Source organism: Salvelinus fontinalis, chromosome 15 (genome assembly GCF_029448725.1).
Source record: "Salvelinus fontinalis isolate EN_2023a chromosome 15, ASM2944872v1, whole genome shotgun sequence".
Taxonomy (NCBI): domain Eukaryota; kingdom Metazoa; phylum Chordata; class Actinopteri; order Salmoniformes; family Salmonidae; genus Salvelinus; species Salvelinus fontinalis.
Genome location: NC_074679.1, coordinates 23,100,760 through 23,117,631, shown reverse-complemented (window position 1 = coordinate 23,117,631; position 16,872 = coordinate 23,100,760). Strand labels below are relative to the sequence as shown.

At 41.6% G+C, this 16,872-nt stretch overlaps 2 protein-coding genes across 4 annotated transcripts; one reads left to right on the top strand and one right to left on the bottom strand.

Moving 5' to 3' along the window:
- Positions 1-2,013: 2,013 nt before the first annotated feature.
- Positions 2,014-5,325, top strand: rhd (Rh blood group, D antigen). The gene is made up of 10 exons (XM_055862979.1): positions 2,014-2,302; positions 2,922-3,108; positions 3,248-3,398; positions 3,480-3,627; positions 3,739-3,917; positions 4,122-4,259; positions 4,331-4,458; positions 4,679-4,758; positions 4,844-4,917; positions 5,053-5,325. The coding sequence occupies exons 1-10, from the start codon at positions 2,155-2,157 to the stop codon at positions 5,077-5,079; spliced, it is 1,260 nt and encodes a 419-aa protein (XP_055718954.1). The 5' UTR covers positions 2,014-2,154; the 3' UTR covers positions 5,080-5,325.
- A 4-nt stretch (positions 5,326-5,329) lies between these two features.
- Positions 5,330-15,755, bottom strand: LOC129811571 (transmembrane protein 50A). 3 transcript variants are annotated; one of them, XM_055862981.1, is made up of 7 exons: positions 15,637-15,755; positions 14,707-14,817; positions 14,500-14,612; positions 14,297-14,364; positions 6,611-6,703; positions 6,402-6,462; positions 5,330-6,168 (listed from the first exon to the last, which is right to left on the bottom strand). In XM_055862981.1, the coding sequence occupies exons 1-7, from the start codon at positions 15,709-15,711 to the stop codon at positions 6,141-6,143; spliced, it is 549 nt and encodes a 182-aa protein (XP_055718956.1). In that variant the 5' UTR covers positions 15,712-15,755; the 3' UTR covers positions 5,330-6,140. The 3 variants fall into 3 exon arrangements, with proteins under 3 accessions (XP_055718956.1, XP_055718955.1, XP_055718957.1); XM_055862980.1 differs by having other exon boundaries at positions 5,330-6,155; positions 15,637-15,754; XM_055862982.1 differs by having other exon boundaries at positions 5,330-6,155; positions 15,612-15,674.
- Between the last annotated feature and the right edge of the window lie 1,117 nt (positions 15,756-16,872).

Below are 16,872 nucleotides of genomic sequence, written 5' to 3'. Positions count from 1 at the left end.
AAAATGTGCAGTTTTGTCACACAACACAATGCCACAGATGTCTCAAGTTTTGAGGGAGTGTGCAATTGCCATGCTGACTGAAGGAATGTCCACCAGAGCTGTTGCCAGATAATTTAATGTTCATTTCTCTACCATAAGCCGCGTTTGTCATTTTAGATAATTTGGCAGTATGTCCAGCCGGCTCTTAACCGCAGAGCTCGTGTAACCAAGCCAGCCCAGGACCTACACATCCGGCTTCTTCACCTGCGGGATCGCCTGAAACCAGCCACCTGGACAGCTGATGAAACTGAGGACTATTTATGTCTGTAATAAACCCTCTTTGTGGGGAAAAACGAATTCTCATTGGCTGGGCCTGGCTCCCCAGTGGATGGGCTCATGTCCTCCCAGGCCCACCCATGGCTGCGCCCCTGCACAGTCATGTGAAATCCATAGATTTGGGCCTAATTTATTTATTTATTTATTTAAATTGACTGATTTCATTATAGGAACTGTAGCTCTGTAAAACCATTGAAATTGTTGCATGTTGCACTTATTTTTGTTTAGTATAATAAAAACTCTATTTACATGTTGCTTATGAGTGTATTTCACACTACTTTTGGATTATAATTGGATTTTAAGGCTAGTTTGAATGTCCTGCTTCATTTAATGTTTGTGTCATCATCGCAAATCAACTGCATTATACTAAAACACTTCAACTTCAACCAGTAAAATTGCTCTTTGGCTATCTTTTGCAGTGGTGGAAAAAGTACCCAATTGTCACACTTGAGTAAAAGTAAAGACACCTTAATAGAAAATGACTCTAGTGAAAGTCATCAAGTAAAATACAACTTCAGTAAAAGTCTAAAAGTATTTGGTTTTAAATATACTTAAGTATCAAAAGTACAAGTATTACTCATTTCAAATTCCTGATATTAAGCAAACCAGACGGTACAATTTTCAGACATAATTTACAAACAATGCATTTGTGTTCAGTGAGTCCCTGGATAAGAGGCAATAGAGATGTCTAGGGATGTTCTCTTGATAAGTGTGTGAAATGGACCATTTTCCTGTCCTGCTAAGCATTCAAAATGTAACGAGTACTTGGATGTCAGGGACAATGTATGGCGTAAAAAGTACATTATTTTCTATAGGAATGTAGTTAAGTAAAAGTAGTCAAAAATATAAATAGTAATGTAAAGATACCCCAAAAAAACTACTCTAGTACTTCAAAGTATTTTTTCTTAAGTACTTTACACCACTGAGCTTCTGCTACAGCCTATATCGATGAGCGTTAGCATACTAGCTAACAACTGCTGCATACAAAATAGTTATTTTGCAAAGATCACAGCCAAATATAATCTTAGCGACTGTTCAAGCAATAATCAAAACATCATTGCAAGCGTGTGAGAACCTAAAAAAAGTTGTTTTGTTTGGAAGTAACATTGTAATAATGTTGAATGTGTGCAGATGGTGATGGCTTTCTTACTGCGAGAGTCGCGTCATCTGTGCATGACGTTTGTGTCGTATACTGGAAAGCGGTCTATACTCTTAGATTTGTGGGGAGTAGTAAACAAGTGCACACTTTAGGATAAAGTATATATTATTCAGACTCAACCACTCACACTGGAGCAATTTGAACAACCTGGGCACAGGTTGTTCAAAACAAAACATTTAATCCAGATCAAAATTATTGTTGTGTTAATATCTGAGTCAAAGGCCAATACACATGCTATGGGTGCTAAATATGTTGCCTATGTTGAGTATCTAGCTCCTTATTTAGGACAAAAGCCACATTACATAGGGTTTATATATGAAACGTTTTTGATAAATGTAAACTACAGTAGGCTCCTGCAGACGATTTTCTACTGGGATTATGCCTACTAGCATATTTTTTCACTTACAAATGCGGTTTAAAGTAAACTGATATTATTTATCTAAAATAAAATCACCAATATGTAACGTCATCTACTTTACATGCACATCGATACAAAATAGGGATTTCCCAAACACCTGCAGCAGCGTCGACATTTTGACTTGTAAACATAAACAGATAAAACAGAGGGTAAAGTAGCTGCTCTTCCTTGCCCAATGGGACATTCCAGTTTCACGTAGAAGGGGTTGCGCGCAGACAATTCTGTTTTGGAACCATTTGGTCATTTTTGGTTAGAAGCGTCGATGGCTCCCCAATACGCACAGAGTCTCCGCTTTCGTCTGCTGCCTCTGCTCTTTTTTCTGCAGACGGGATTCATCGCAGTATTTCGTTATGTTGAAATTGAACAAAATGTACAAACTAAACAACATGCATTCACCAACTATTACGCAGGTGAGTTAAAGAACAATTGCAATGTGCTTTTTTGGAGAGGTGGTGTACAGAGGTATACTTCAAGATAATTATTAATATTGTTATTAGGAGACAAAAAGTTTCTTATTAAAGCATGCTCTGGGAATATATTAGTTAAATGTAATCAGCAATTCAAACAACAAAGCCATCTCTCCACTACAGCTGAGTGATGAGACTGGAGGATGGGGCTGGAGAAATATAACCACTCAAATTAATAGACAAACAATGGGTACAAGGACTGCTCATCCATGAGATCAAAATTATAGTTTTCACATTGTTTTGAGGCTATAGCCTACAGTGTTTGTTTACAGACAGTCAGAGAGAGAGAGAGAACAAAAAAATGAGTAGGGGCTGCCAACACTGGTTATGAGTGATAAGTGCTTAATCTGGTGGGGCCAGCAAGAGTTGCAGCTGGACTTGTTGGGGTGGATATGGCCTCCCAAATAACAGCTAGCTGCATTGTGCACAGTTTCAGTGATACACAATATTTGTGTGGGGTAACACAAAACAATTCAACTCTATCCTCTTACAGGCTTACAAGACTAGTGATACAATCTCTTTCCCAGCTGTGACATATTAGGTGTCCCCTCTTTCCTCACAGAATTTCAGGATGTTCATGTGATGGTGATTCTGGGTTTTGGCTTTCTGGCCACATTCCTGGTGCGGTACAGCTTCAGTGGAGCAGGATTTACCCTCCTAGTGGCAGCCATGGCTGTCCAGTGGGCAGTTATCCTGAACGGTGTTGAGTCTATGTATCACAGAAGAAAGATCGGGATAAATATGAGAAGGTACTGAGAAATAAGTTGAGGTGTATTGGATAGGCATTTTCTTCTTTCAGTATTTTGATTATAGCTAATATCTATATTTAGTTATCTGTTGGAAGCATATATCATACATTTTGAACCCCTTTTCCTGTGTTTGGACCAGCTTGGTTGTTGCAGAGATGTGCACAGCTTCCTCCCTCGTTGCCATAGGTGCTGTCCTTGGGAAGACCAATCCTGTCCATCTCCTTCTTATTGCCCTGTTGGAGATATCTGGATTTGTGCTAAATGGCTGGCTACTCCAGACATTCCTAAAGGTAAGCCGATAAAGTGATGAATCTGATGACGATGTGTTTTTAGACTGTATACTGATGATTGGGTGATCTGTTTACACACAGGTGCAGTTTCTGAATACCATCATGCTGCTCCACATCTTTGGGGCCTTCTTTGGACTGATGTTATCATGGGTCCTGTACAGACAGGGATCCGAGCAACAGCATGAGAAAGAGAAAATTGACCGCAAGACCGGTCTGTTCTCTGTAATGGGTACATGGAAATGCTAGTGCTCCACTAATAATGTGTTTGTTGTTCGACTATGCTGTTTGCAATAATACAAGTGTTAACTTCTGGTTGGTACATGCATCTATTGCTCTCCAGGGACTCTGTTCCTGTGGATGTTCTGGCCCAGTTTTAACTCTGTGCTGGTAGAGGTTGATCATCTTGACAGGGGGAGGAACCTGAGAGCTGTCTACAGCACCTACCTGGCCCTGGCAGTCAGTGCTGTCACAGCTGCTGGTTTCTCTGTCCTCACTAGTCCCCAAGGGAAACTCAACCTGGTAATGACCTGAAAACATGTTTGAATGGCCAGGGCCACCCATAGGTGGGAAGTTAAAGGGCAGCGCTAGCCATTAAAGTGGGATATTGATCAAGTAGAATAGAAGTACAATTTAAGAATTTCACATATTTTGCCATCTTGAGGGATAGAGTTGCCCTATCCGATCCACTAAAAATAATTGTGTGTGGATGTTTTCTCCTCTCAGTTTCATATTCAGAGATGTACTTTTGCTGGTGGTGTTGCTATTGGGGTTGCTATGTCAGCTGTTCATTTGCCGTGGGTAGCTATGGCGATTGGATTTGCTGCTGCACTGATATCAACCTTGGGATCCCGATACATTAAGGTACGTATAAACAAATTCATGAATTGCCCATGGGCTTTCACTATCTCATTTTACTGCTTTTTATCTTTCAGCCCCTCATGCTGTTTGCGTTTGAGTGTCATGACACCTGCGGAGTCCTTAGTGTCCATGGTCTGCCTGGAATCCTGGGGTGGATGGTTCAACTTCTCCTACAGATTGCTGACTCTGATGATCTCACAACGTACGCAGCATTAAAAGCACCTATGTTTACAGGATATGAAGAGAATGGAAGAGCATTGGGGACATATTTCAACAACAAAAAATATATATAAATTCTCCGCATTTGATAAGGCATTACATTATAACAATCACTCTACTTATATAAATCATTTAAGGTGAATACATAAGAACATTTTCAAATTTATGGGGGTTTCCTTTGAATGATGTTATGCATCTTTCAGGGCCGTCCGATTTGCTGTGTTCCACATTTGCACGCTCCTCATCACCCTGAGTCTGAGCATGATTCTGGGACTCATCACAGGTGACTTTCAACAGTACTGTACATATGTTATTGGACTCACTGGTGAATTGGAGTTTTAACCACAAACATGTTCCTTCCTGCTCAGGTTTTCTTCTGAAATGTGATTTCTGGAGGCCACCCCAGAACAAGAAATGCTTTGATGACCAGGCCTTCTGGGAGGTAAGTAATCAGTGATGACAGAAAGGCTCAGTTTGTATCAAACAATTGATAGGTTAAAAAATATATGCATGCAGTTGAAGCAATACATTTGTGCCTCTAAAGTTATGCTGTCTAACTTAAATCATTGTTTTTCAGTTTCCCCACCTAGCAGGGAAAAGGTGAGAGGTTGGAAAAGAAAAAAGGAACAAGTGTTGAGTGTCAGGAGAGCAATGAACCAATGCATCATTTCAACCATACAATATTCCCATGCATCTTCAGCTTATTACATTTTTCAAAATGTGTAGTATGTGAAAACTGCACTGGAATATGTGATTGTGATTATTTTGTGTTAGTCAAACTTTAAATATTAGCCAAGAGAAGAGAGAAACTGGCCTGTGAGAGCTGCGAATAAAGACTTGTCATCTCGTACGTGTGTGTTGTACATTTTGTGTTTAATGCTGCCATGGTTTCTCAGGATCAGAAAAGTGACCTCATGGTTAGGTTATTATACAAGTACTGTAAATGTATAAGCATTACAGTCAAATACATAGTCAAAGAATAGAGACGCATTGAAACCTTGAAGAATCAAACCACACTAAAACTTGCTTGATTTAAGAACCTTCAAATGATGGTTCAGTATAACTACCCAATTAGAGACTCCACATCTTGACAAGTTATTGTAAAACTTTTGTTTGCCCACATTCAAGGTTAAATTATTTTCAGTAAATGTACAGTAAGTAAGTCTACTTCCAACATTAACACTCTGAGAGATATATACATATGTCCTGTCTTTTCCTCCTCAGATGTTTGTACCTTAGTAATGAAAATTTCCTCATCAAATGGAGCAAAATATATCATTAGAGTGCACAAATGGGTATTGTAAATAATCTGTTTTTGAAGGTTTCCATTATAAATAATGTAAGATGGCAAATTGTAACAGAATAGCTCCATACTTTGAGTGAAAAGAAAATAACATTGCATTAAGAGATGATAAATTGCAAATTGTGCTTTTTATATTGTAGAAGGTGCATTTGTACAACAACCAATTTACTAATAAATTAAACACATGTTAATCTAAAAGCAAAAAAAAAAAGTTATCATACAAAATTAATATTTTGTATCGCTTGAAAAACGGAAAGTAGGTGTTTTGATTGAACAAAGTGTAAACTGTCTCAGAAAAAGAGAACAGATCATATGACATGGAGAGAAATCATTATTGCCACAAGTCTTCGGTGCGTCCAAATTTAAACACCAAGCCCCTGCAAGAAAAGACTGGGGGTCTATTTAGAGAAAATAACTAGCATAGACAAGGTATTGTAATGTAGTTCTATTTAAAAAGGTATTATAGTTCATTTTAGACTCTAATACATTTAAGTGACGGATTCACTACTAGGCCAGAAATACATTCCAAGGGAATATCTGAGAATATCTATAGTACATATAACTTAACAGAAAATGACATCTAATTAAGGTAAAACATGATGAACATTTTGAAGAATACTTACCCAAAGAAAATGAATGCATTTTGAAAGAAAACCGCAATACCAGGATACACAACAGGTTTCTCTGTGAACAGATTTAAAAAAACATTTATTTTGTTTTACTTTACTATCATTCTTTACAATTTTTTGCACAGTGACCACTCAATGTCCATGAGCTATTAGTTTGGGGTACATAACCATAATCACATGCTGAGTGGGAATGCTGGACTTACTGGGCACTACGAAGCCTCCAAACAGGATCCACATGGAAGCAATAAGAGATCCAAACGCCAGCATGAAGCCAATGAAGAGCCACACACGCGCTCCTGCAATCAGTGATACAATGAGGTGGAAGGGACTCATTAGGGTCTGAAGCTCCATCTTTTATTTCAAATCAAAGTTTATTTGTCACATGCGACGAATACAACAGGTGTAGTAGACCTTACAGTGAAATTCTTACTTACAGGCTCTAACCAATAGTACAAAAAAGGTATTAGGTGAACAATAGGTTGGCAAAAAAATAAAACAACAGTAAAAAGACAGGCTATATACAGTAGCGAGGCTACATACAGACACTGGTTAGTCAGGCTGAGTGAGGTAGTATGTACATGTAGATATGGTTAAAGTCACTATGCATATATGATGAACAGAGAGTAGCAGTAGCGTAAAAGAGGGGTTGGCAGGTTGTGGTTGGGACACAATGCAGATAGCCCGGTTAGCCACTGTGCGGGAGCACTGGTTGGTTGGCCCAATTGAGGTAGTATGTACATGAATGTATAGTTAAAGTGACTATGCATATTAGAGGTTGACCGATTATGATTTTTCAACGCCGATACCGATTATTGGAGGGCCGAAAAAAGCCTATACCGATTTTTTGGGGTAATAATGACAATTACAACAACACTGAATGAACACTTATTTTAACTTAATATAATACATCAATAAAATCAATTTAGCCTCAAATAAATAATGAAACATGTTCAATTTGGTTTAAATAATGCAAAAACACAGTGTTGGAGAAGAAAGTAAAAGTGCAATATGTGCCATGTAAGAAAGCTAACGTTTAAGTTCCTTGCTCAGAACATGAGAACATATGAAAGCTGGTGGTTCCTTTTAACATGAGTCTTCAATATTCCCAGGTAAGAAGTTTTAGGTTGTAGTTATTATAGGAATTATAGGACTATTTCTCTCAAAACGATTTGTATTTCATATACCTTTGACTATTGGATGTTCTTATAGGCACTTTAGTATTGCCAGTGTAACAGTATAGCTTCCATCCCTCTCCTCGCTGCTACCTGGGCTCGAACCAGGAACACATCGACAACAGCCACCCTCGAAGCAGCGTTACCCATGCAGAGCAAGGGGAACAACTACTCCAAGTCTCAGAGCGAGTGACGTTTAAAACACTATTAGCGCGCAGCCCGCTAACTAGCTAGCCATTTCACATCGGTTACACCAGCCTAATCTCGAGAGTTGATAGGCTTGAATTCATAAACAGCAGAGCTTCTGGCAAAACGCAGGAAAGTGCTGTTTGAATGAATGCTTATGAGCCTGCTGCTGCCTACCATCGCTCAGTCAGACTGCTCTATCAAATCATAGACTTAATTATAACATAATAACACACACAAATACGAGCCATAGGTCATTAATATGGTCGAATCCGGAAACCATCATCTCGAAAACAAAACATTTATTCTTTCAGTGAAATATGGGACCGTTCCGTATTTTATCTAACGGCTGGCATCCATCAGTCTAAATATTCCTGTTACATTGCACAACCTTCAATGTTATGTCATAATGAGCCAGGCGCCCCAAACTGCATATACCCTGACTCTGCGTGCAATGAACGCAAGAGAAGTGACACAGTTTCACCTGGTTAATATTGACTGCTAACCTGGATTTCTTTTAGCTAAATATGCAGGTTTAAAAATATATACTTCTGTGTATTGATTTTAAGAAAGGCATTGATGTTAATAATTAGGTACACCTTGGAGCAACGACAGTCCTTTTTCGCGAATGCGCACTGCATATGATAAACTAGTAATATCATCAACCATGTGTAGTTATAACTAGTGATTATGATTGATTGATTGTTTTTTTATAAGATAAGTTTAATGCTAGCTAGCAACTTACTTTGGCTTCTACTGCATTCGCGTAACAGGCGGGCTCCTCATGCGGCAGGTGGTTAGAGCATTGGACTAGTTTAACCGTGAGGTTGCAAGATTGAATCCCTGAGCTGACAAGGTAAAAATCTGTCGTTCTGCCCCTGAACAAGGCAGTTAACCCATCGTTCCTAGGCCGTCAATGAAAATAAGAATGTGTTCTTAACTGACTTGCCTAGTCAAATAAAGGTGTAAAAAAATATATATATAAATAAAATAAAAAAAATATTACCGATTTCCGATGGTTATGAAAACTTGAAATTGGCCCTAATTAATCGTCCATTCCGATTAATCGGTCGACCTCTAATGCATATATGATAAACAGAGCGTAGCAGCAGTGTACAAAGAGGGGTTGGGGGTGGGGCACACAACGCAAATATTCCGGGTAGCCATTTGATTACCTGTTCAGGAGTCTTATGGCTTGGGGGGTAAAAACTGTTGAGAAGCCTTTTCGTCCTACACTTGGGACTCCGGTACCACTTGCCATGCAGTAGTAGAGAGAACAGTCTATGACTGGGGTGGCTGGGGTCTTTAACAATTTTTAGGGCCTTCCTCTGACACCGCCTGGTGTAGAGGTCCTGGATGGCAGGCAGCATAGCCCCAGTGATGTACTGGGCCGTACGCACTACCCTCTGTAGTGTCTTGCGGTCAGAGGCCGAGCAGATGCCGTACCAGGCAGTGATGCAATCAGTCAGGATGCTCTCGATGTGGCAGCTGTAGAACCTTTTGAGAATCTCAGGACCCATGCCAAATCTTTTTAGTTTCCTGAGGGGGAATAGGCTTTGTCGTGCCCTCTTCACAACTGTCTTGGTGTGTTTGGACCATTCTAGTTTGTTGTTGATGTGGACACCAAGGAACTTGAAGCTCTCAACCTGCTCCACTACAGCCCCGTCGATGAGAATGGGGCGTGCTCGGCCCTCCTTTTCCTGTAGTCCACAATAATCTCCTTAGTCTTGGTGACATTGAGGGATAGGTTGTTATTCTGGCACCACCCGGCCAGGTCTCTGACTTCCTCCCTATAGGCTGTCTCGTCGTTGATCAGGCCTACTACTCTTGTGTCGTCTGCAAACTTAACGATGGTGTTGGAGTTGTGCCTGGCCATGCAGTTGTGGGTGAACAGGGAGTACAGGAGAGGACTGAGCACGCCCCCCTGCGGGGCTCCAGTGTTGAGGACCAGCGTTTGCTGCTACCTACCCTCACCTGGGGGCAGCCCGTCAGGAAGTCCAGGATCCAGTTGCAGAGGGAGGTGTTTAGTCTCAGGATCCTTAACTTAGTGATGAGCTTTGAGGGTACTATGGTGTTGAACGCTGAACTGTAGTCAATGAATAGCATTCTCACGTAAGTGTTCCTTTTGTCCAGGTGGGAAAGGGCAGTGTGGAGTGCAATAGAGATTGCATCATCTGTGGATCTGTTTGGGCGGTATGCAAATTGGAGTGGGTCTAGGGTTTCTGGGATAATGGTGTTGATGTGAGCCATGACCAGCCTTTCAAAGCATTTCATGGCTATAGACGTGAGTGCTACAGGTCTGTAGTCATTTAGGCCGGTTGCCTTTGCATTCTTGGGCACAGGGACTATGGTGGTCTGCTTGAAACATGTTGGTATTACAGACTCAATCAGGGACATGTTGAAAATGTCAGTGAAGACACCTGCCAGTTGGTCAGCAAATGCCCGGAGCACACGTCCTGGTAATCTGTCTGGCCCCGCAACCTTGTGCATGTTGACCTGTTTAAAGGTCTTACTCACGTCGGCTACGGAGAGCGTGATCACACAGTCGCCTGGAACAGCTGATGCTCTCATGCATGCCTCAGTGTTGCTTGCCTCAAAGCGAGCATAGAAGTGATTTAGCTCGTCTGGTAGGCTCGTGTCACTGGGCAGCTCGCGGCTGTGCTTCCCTTTGTAGTCTGTAATAGTTTGCAAGCCCTGCCACATCTGACGAGCGTATGATTCAGTCTTAGCCCTGTATTGACGCTTTGCCTGTTTGATGGTTCGTCGCAGGGCATAGCAGGATTTCTTGTCAGCTTCCGGGTTAGAGTCCTGCACCTTGAAAGCGGCAGCTCTACCCATTAGCTCAGTGCGAATATTGCCTGTAATCCATGGCTTCTGGTTGGGGTATGTATGTACAGTCACTGTGGGGACGACGTCCTCGATGCACTTATTGATAAAGCCAGTGACTGATGTGGTGTACTCCTCAATGCCATCGGAAGAATCCAGGAACATGTTCCAGTCTGTGATAGCAAAACAGTTCTGTAGTTTAGCATCTGTTTCATCTGACCACTTTTTTTATAGACGGAGTCACTGGTGCTTCCTGCTTTAATATTTGCTTGTAAGCAGGAATCAGGAGGATAGAGTTGTGGTCGGATTTACCAAATGGAGGACGAGGGAGAACGTTGTACGTGTCTCTGTGTGTGGAGTACAGATGATCTAGAAATGTTTTCCCTCTGGTTGCACATTTAACATGTTGATGGAAATTTGGTAGAAATGATTTAATTTTCCCTGCATTAAAGTCTCCGGCCACTAGGAGCACCGCCTCTGGGTGAGTGGTTTCCTGTTTGCTTATTTCCTTATACAGCTGACTGAGTGTGGTCTTAGTGCCAGCATCTGTCTGTGGTCGTAAATAAACAGCCACCAAAAGGATAGCTGAAAACTCTCTAGGCAAGTAGTGTGGCCTGCAATTTATCACAATATACTCTACTTCAGGCGAGCAAAATCTAGAGACTTCCTTAGATTTCGTGCACCAGCTGTTGTTTACAAATATGCACAGAACACCCCCCCCCCCCCCTCGTCTTACCGGAGTGTGCGGTTCTATCTTGCCGGTGCAGCGTGTATCCCGCTAGCTGAATATCCACGTGGTCATTCAGCCACGATTCCGTGAAACATGGGATATTCCAGTTTTTGATGTCCCATTGGTAGGATATTTGTGATCGCACCTCGTCTAGTTTATTGTCCAATGATTGCACGTTGGCGAGTAGTATTGACGGTAAAAGGAAGCTTTCCCACTCGCCTTTTTCGGGTACCGACCAGGCATCCGGCTCTTTGCGTCGCTTCCTCTTGCAAATAACGGGGATGTCGGCCCTGTGGGGTGTTTGGAGAATGTCTTGTGTGTCTTGTTTGTTGAAGAAAAAAAATATTTGTCTAATCCGAGGTGAGTGATCGCTGTCCTAATATACAGAAGCTCTTTTTTTGCAGTAAGATACAGTTGCAGAAACATTATGTACAAAATAAGTTACAAATAACGCAAAAAAACAAACACATAATAGCACAATTGGTTGGGCGCCCGTAAAACTGCTGCCATTTCAACTGTATGTGGGTGTGTGTATATATCGTTTTTTATTTTACCTTTATTTAACTAGGCAAGTCAGATTAGAACAAATTCTTATTTTCAATGACGGCCTAGGAACAGTGGGTTAACTGCCTTGTTCAGCGGCAGAACGACAGATTTTTACCTTGTCTGCTCAGGGATTCGATTTTGCAACCTTTCGGTTACTAGTACAACTCTCTAACCACTAGGCTCCCTGCCACCCCAATCTCTCTCTGTGTGTGTGCGTATTGTAAGAGCAAAAAGTCACAGCTTCTGGGCCCCCAAAATCCAAATTAAAGGAGATGTTTACCCAAAATCCAGAAACTCCCAAGTGATTCCATACATTTAAACTAGTTCAGTGGAGTTTGCCCTCTCCCCATAGTGCTGTAATGAAAAAGCTGCAAAAATGGGTCATGTGACTCGTGACGTTGCTGGATGCAGACCTCGCTCTGCTCCGTTGCCAGTGAATTCATGATTCAGAAATCCGCAAAGTGTGGACAAATTATAGAGCACATAAGCACAGTGTAGAGCACTTAAGCCTACACTAGATGACCAAAAGTATGTGGACGCCAGCTCGTCAAACATCTCATTCCAAAATCATGGGCATTAATATGGAGTTGGTCCCCCTTTGCTGCTATAACAGCCTCCACTCTTCTGGGAAAGCTTTCCACTAGATGTTGGAACATTGCTGCGGGGACTTGCTTCCAATTCAGGCACAAGAGCATTAGTGCGGTCGGGCACTGATGTTGGGGGATTAGGTCGGGCTAGCAGTCGCCGTTCCAATTCATCCCAAAGGTGTTCGATTGGGTTGAGGTCAGGGCTCTGTGCAGACCAATCAAGTTCTTCCACACCGATCTCGACAAACCATTTCTGTATGGACCTTGCTTTGTGCACGGGGGTATTGTCATGCTGAAACTGTTGCCACAAAGTTGGAAGCACAGAATCGTCTACAATGCCATTGTATGCTGTAGCATTAAGATTTCCCTTCACTGGAATTAAGGGGCCTAGCCTGAATCATGAAAAACAGCCCCAGACCATTATTCCTCCTCCACCAAACTTTACAGTTGGCACTATGGTTTGGGGCAGGTAGCGTTCTCCTGGCATCCGCCAAAACCAGATTCATCCGTCGGACTTCCAGATGGTGAAGCGTGATTCATCACTCCAGAGAACGCGTTTCCACAGCTCCAGAGTCCAATTGCTTATTGCTTATGGCATTGCTTATGGTGATCTCAGGCTTGTGTGCGGCTACTCGGTCATGGAAACCTATTTTGTGAAGCTCCTGACAAACAGTTGAAGTTGCTTCTAGAGGCAGTTTGGAACTACGTAGTGAGTGTTGCAACGGAGGAAAGACAATTTCTACACGCTACGCAGCCCCCGTTCTGTGAGCTTGTGTGGCCTACCACTTTGCGGCTGAGCCGTTGTTGCTGCTAGACATTTCCACTTCACAATAACAGTACTTAAAGTTGACCAGGCAGCTCTAGTAGGGCAGAAATTTGAAGAACTGACTTGTTGGAAAGGTGTATGACGGTGCCACATTGAAAGTCACTGAGCTCTTCAGTAAGGCCATTCTACTGCCAATGTTTCCTATGGAGATTGAATGGCTGGGAGTCCGCATACACTATATATACAAAAGTATGCCTACATGATGATGCAATGGTAAAAACACAATAAGAACCCCTCGAACGTCAAATCAGGCTAGGCTACATAATTCTGCATGCTTGCTTTGCCGCTTTCTCTTCTCAAACATGCCTTTGTATTTTGCCACTGCACCAGATCCAGCCCATGGAAATACAGCCACAGCTGTATCTTTCAGTGTCCTTCAGTTTATTGTCCCCATCATTTCAGATTGCATATCCCGTTCATATGCATCGTCGCTGAAGTGCTTGTTACACACGCAGCGGTGCAATGTGGGCTACAGGAGTATATACATAGTATTTACTATTTAAAATTGCTGCTAACAATCCTCTGCATCTCTCTGTATCTTTATCAGAAAACAGTGACATTTGGTACCTTCTTCTCAGCTCCTTCTCACTCCCCAAAATGTTCTATCCGTGACATCAAGCTCCATATAAGGGCATATCTTGAAGCTTCTACGCAGCAGGGTCTAACCCCATAGGGTGCTCATAGGCAGTTGTTACCCATCTCCACTGCTGTGGCAGTCGGCTACATACAAGGATCGCTAATATTTTAGGTGGAAAAGTACACATTTCCTGACAAAACTGATGCTATTTTTGTCAAAAATAGCTCATCCGGCCGTACTCTTTCAATAAAACAAAGAATTGTCCACAGAGTGAGGCCTGCATTCAGCAACGTCAGCAACCGAACACACAGGTTCAGCTCTGAGCTGCTCGATTTATCTACATCATTCTGCATTTAGGACTGAATCTTAAATTCAAGGAATGGAATGCAGTTAGGAAAAGGAATGGAGTTAGAATGGAATAATCCTGTCATACACATACCTGTCTGTCCAATGCAACCTTCACTGTAGCTGTCCCCTCTCACTTGGCCATTCGAAACAGCATTAATCCTAGAGAAATACCAAAGACAAAAGTTGAAAGAGCTCAATTTATTTTCAAGGAGAATTTCAACAGACTGAATTCCTGAATTAAAATGAGACTGACCACAACTCCATTGGACACATTCACAATACAGCATGACTTACATGAGAAAGGCCACAGTAGCGATGACACCACAGGCGTGATAGGCGTGATGGAAAGTCACCTCATCTGGATAGTTCACAGCTGCATCAATGATTATCCACCAACCAGTGAAATACTGTAGGAATATGGATTAGGATTTAGGAATATGCCTTCTTTCTCACTTCACAGTGATGTACAGTTGTCAAATGTGATAGTAAAGTAAAACATACCAGGACTCCAGCAGCTATAGATGCCATGGTGTTTCGCCTCTCTCCCCAGTCCACATTGCACTCGCATTCTCCGCACTGGATGCTGTCCAAAAACCCTGACATGGTTCTGAGCTGTGAAGGGAAAAGGAGCTGAGTTAGAGCAAGAGACCCAGGCAGTGATGGAGTTAACTATTACAGCTAGGTAGCTAATTACAGTTCATGTATAATACCTGCCCAATGAATACATTTACTTATCAAACCCACTACTGGTAAAATGTTGCCCAGATACTAGTTCATGAGATGGCATAAGTGCCAAGTACCTACTCCATGCATACGGAATAGTATACCGCATTGCTTCATGACACATGTGGTGTATCAACACGTAAAATGGACGAGGTAGCTATTTAGCTACATTTATAACAAGAATCCAACAATTCAGTACTGTGAAACGAATGTTTAGTTGGCAAGCATCTGCTATTTGCTATGCCGACTCAGTTTACCTGAGCTTTAAGTGCTAAGGATTCACCTATTTAGTGCCCCATAAATGCTTTTTACACCTATCCATATTGTGTCAAATTAGGTCAAGCTGCGTAAACACAAAGCTGTTACGATGCTCTAAAGCGCATAAGATCTCAAACACAAATAATCTAATCAACAACCACCAGAACAAACGTAGTTTTCTTGAATCAAATGAATTATGATAATATACACGTGTATCAATCGATAGCTAAATATTGTTTCAAATAAATCGATACTGCGCCATCTCCATGTGTGAGTTTGATCGCAGTCTATTGTTCAAAGCATTGGGTGCACCAGCACTTCCTTGAACGATCCTTTGTGTTGTTCGCAACACAAGACCCAATATCCCAAAATACAACAATATCTTAACAGCAATAACAAACAAACATTAGAAATTAAACTGTCACCTAATATTCATAGGTAATAAATTACCTTTTCTTTTGTTATGTTCGTTATGGACCCACCCAGACGCCGTTTATTACTTTGCTTCCGAGTGAGCTCAATCATACGCCTGCTCAGTTCACTTTCCACGCCTCTTTGATGTTAGAGGTGCCAATGTCAGCGTCAGTTGCGCATTTTTGTCGATCTGCTCTGCACTATACCGCAGTGTACTGTACTCACCGGTAGGGCATCTCGATCGGTTGAAATACTACAATACGAGCGCTTACTTCAAAAAGCGCACGCCCCAGTGGGCAGAGCAATTATGTTGCACTGGGACACGTTTTAATATGATAAAAAGCCTCTCATTTTACTATGTGTCCGGTGTCGTTCTGTGTAGTATTGCACTTAATTTCCTCTTTGACTTTCTTATTTTTTATTTCACCTTTATTTAACCAGGTAGGCTAGTTGAGAACAACTTCTCATTTGCAACTGTGACCAGGGGCCTGTTGCACAAAAGTAGAATTAAGACATCCGGGATAAATGACTCAGCTGAGCTCAATGAAGCCAAAACATGTGCGTCCAGGCTTAATTGGTTGCACAAAGACCAAGCCAGGATGAGCAGACACGGATTCATTAAGCCAGGTGAAACCAATCCTGGATAGGTGCGCGCTCACGGCTCACTCAAATAGACCCCGCCACAGATCACAGATTAACTGATTTACCATGGCAACTAGAGCCGCGTACTTTTCCCCGTCGGAAGCACAAATCCTCATGGAGGCATACGAGGAGGTAAAAGATATAATTAAGAAGAAAGGCAACACCGCCACAGTGATAAAGCAAAGAGAAAAAGCGTGGCAAAGTATTGCAGACCGCCTGAATGCGTAAGTAGTACACAATTACACAGTCACCGCTCCGCTGAAACATCACAATTACAATTCAAATATTTAATTCACATCTCCAAAAATGCAGTTGTACTGTAATTATGAAACGGTTAAATTTTTAATTGAAATGCACTGCAGATATGAGTGAAATTGTGTAAAGTAACTCCATCACACTGTATAAAGCTATGATAAATGTTTTGATATTTTTACTGAAAACAAGACAAAAATACCAAGTAATTTTTTGCAGTGTGACTCCATTAAATGTGTGTGTGGTGTGTGTGTGTTGTGTGTGTGTGTGTGTAGAATAAAACATGAACGGGCCAAAACGGACATGGCAGCAGGTCAAAATCAAATACAAGAACATTCTGCAGAATGGTATGGTCCCTGACTAATATTTAACAAAGCA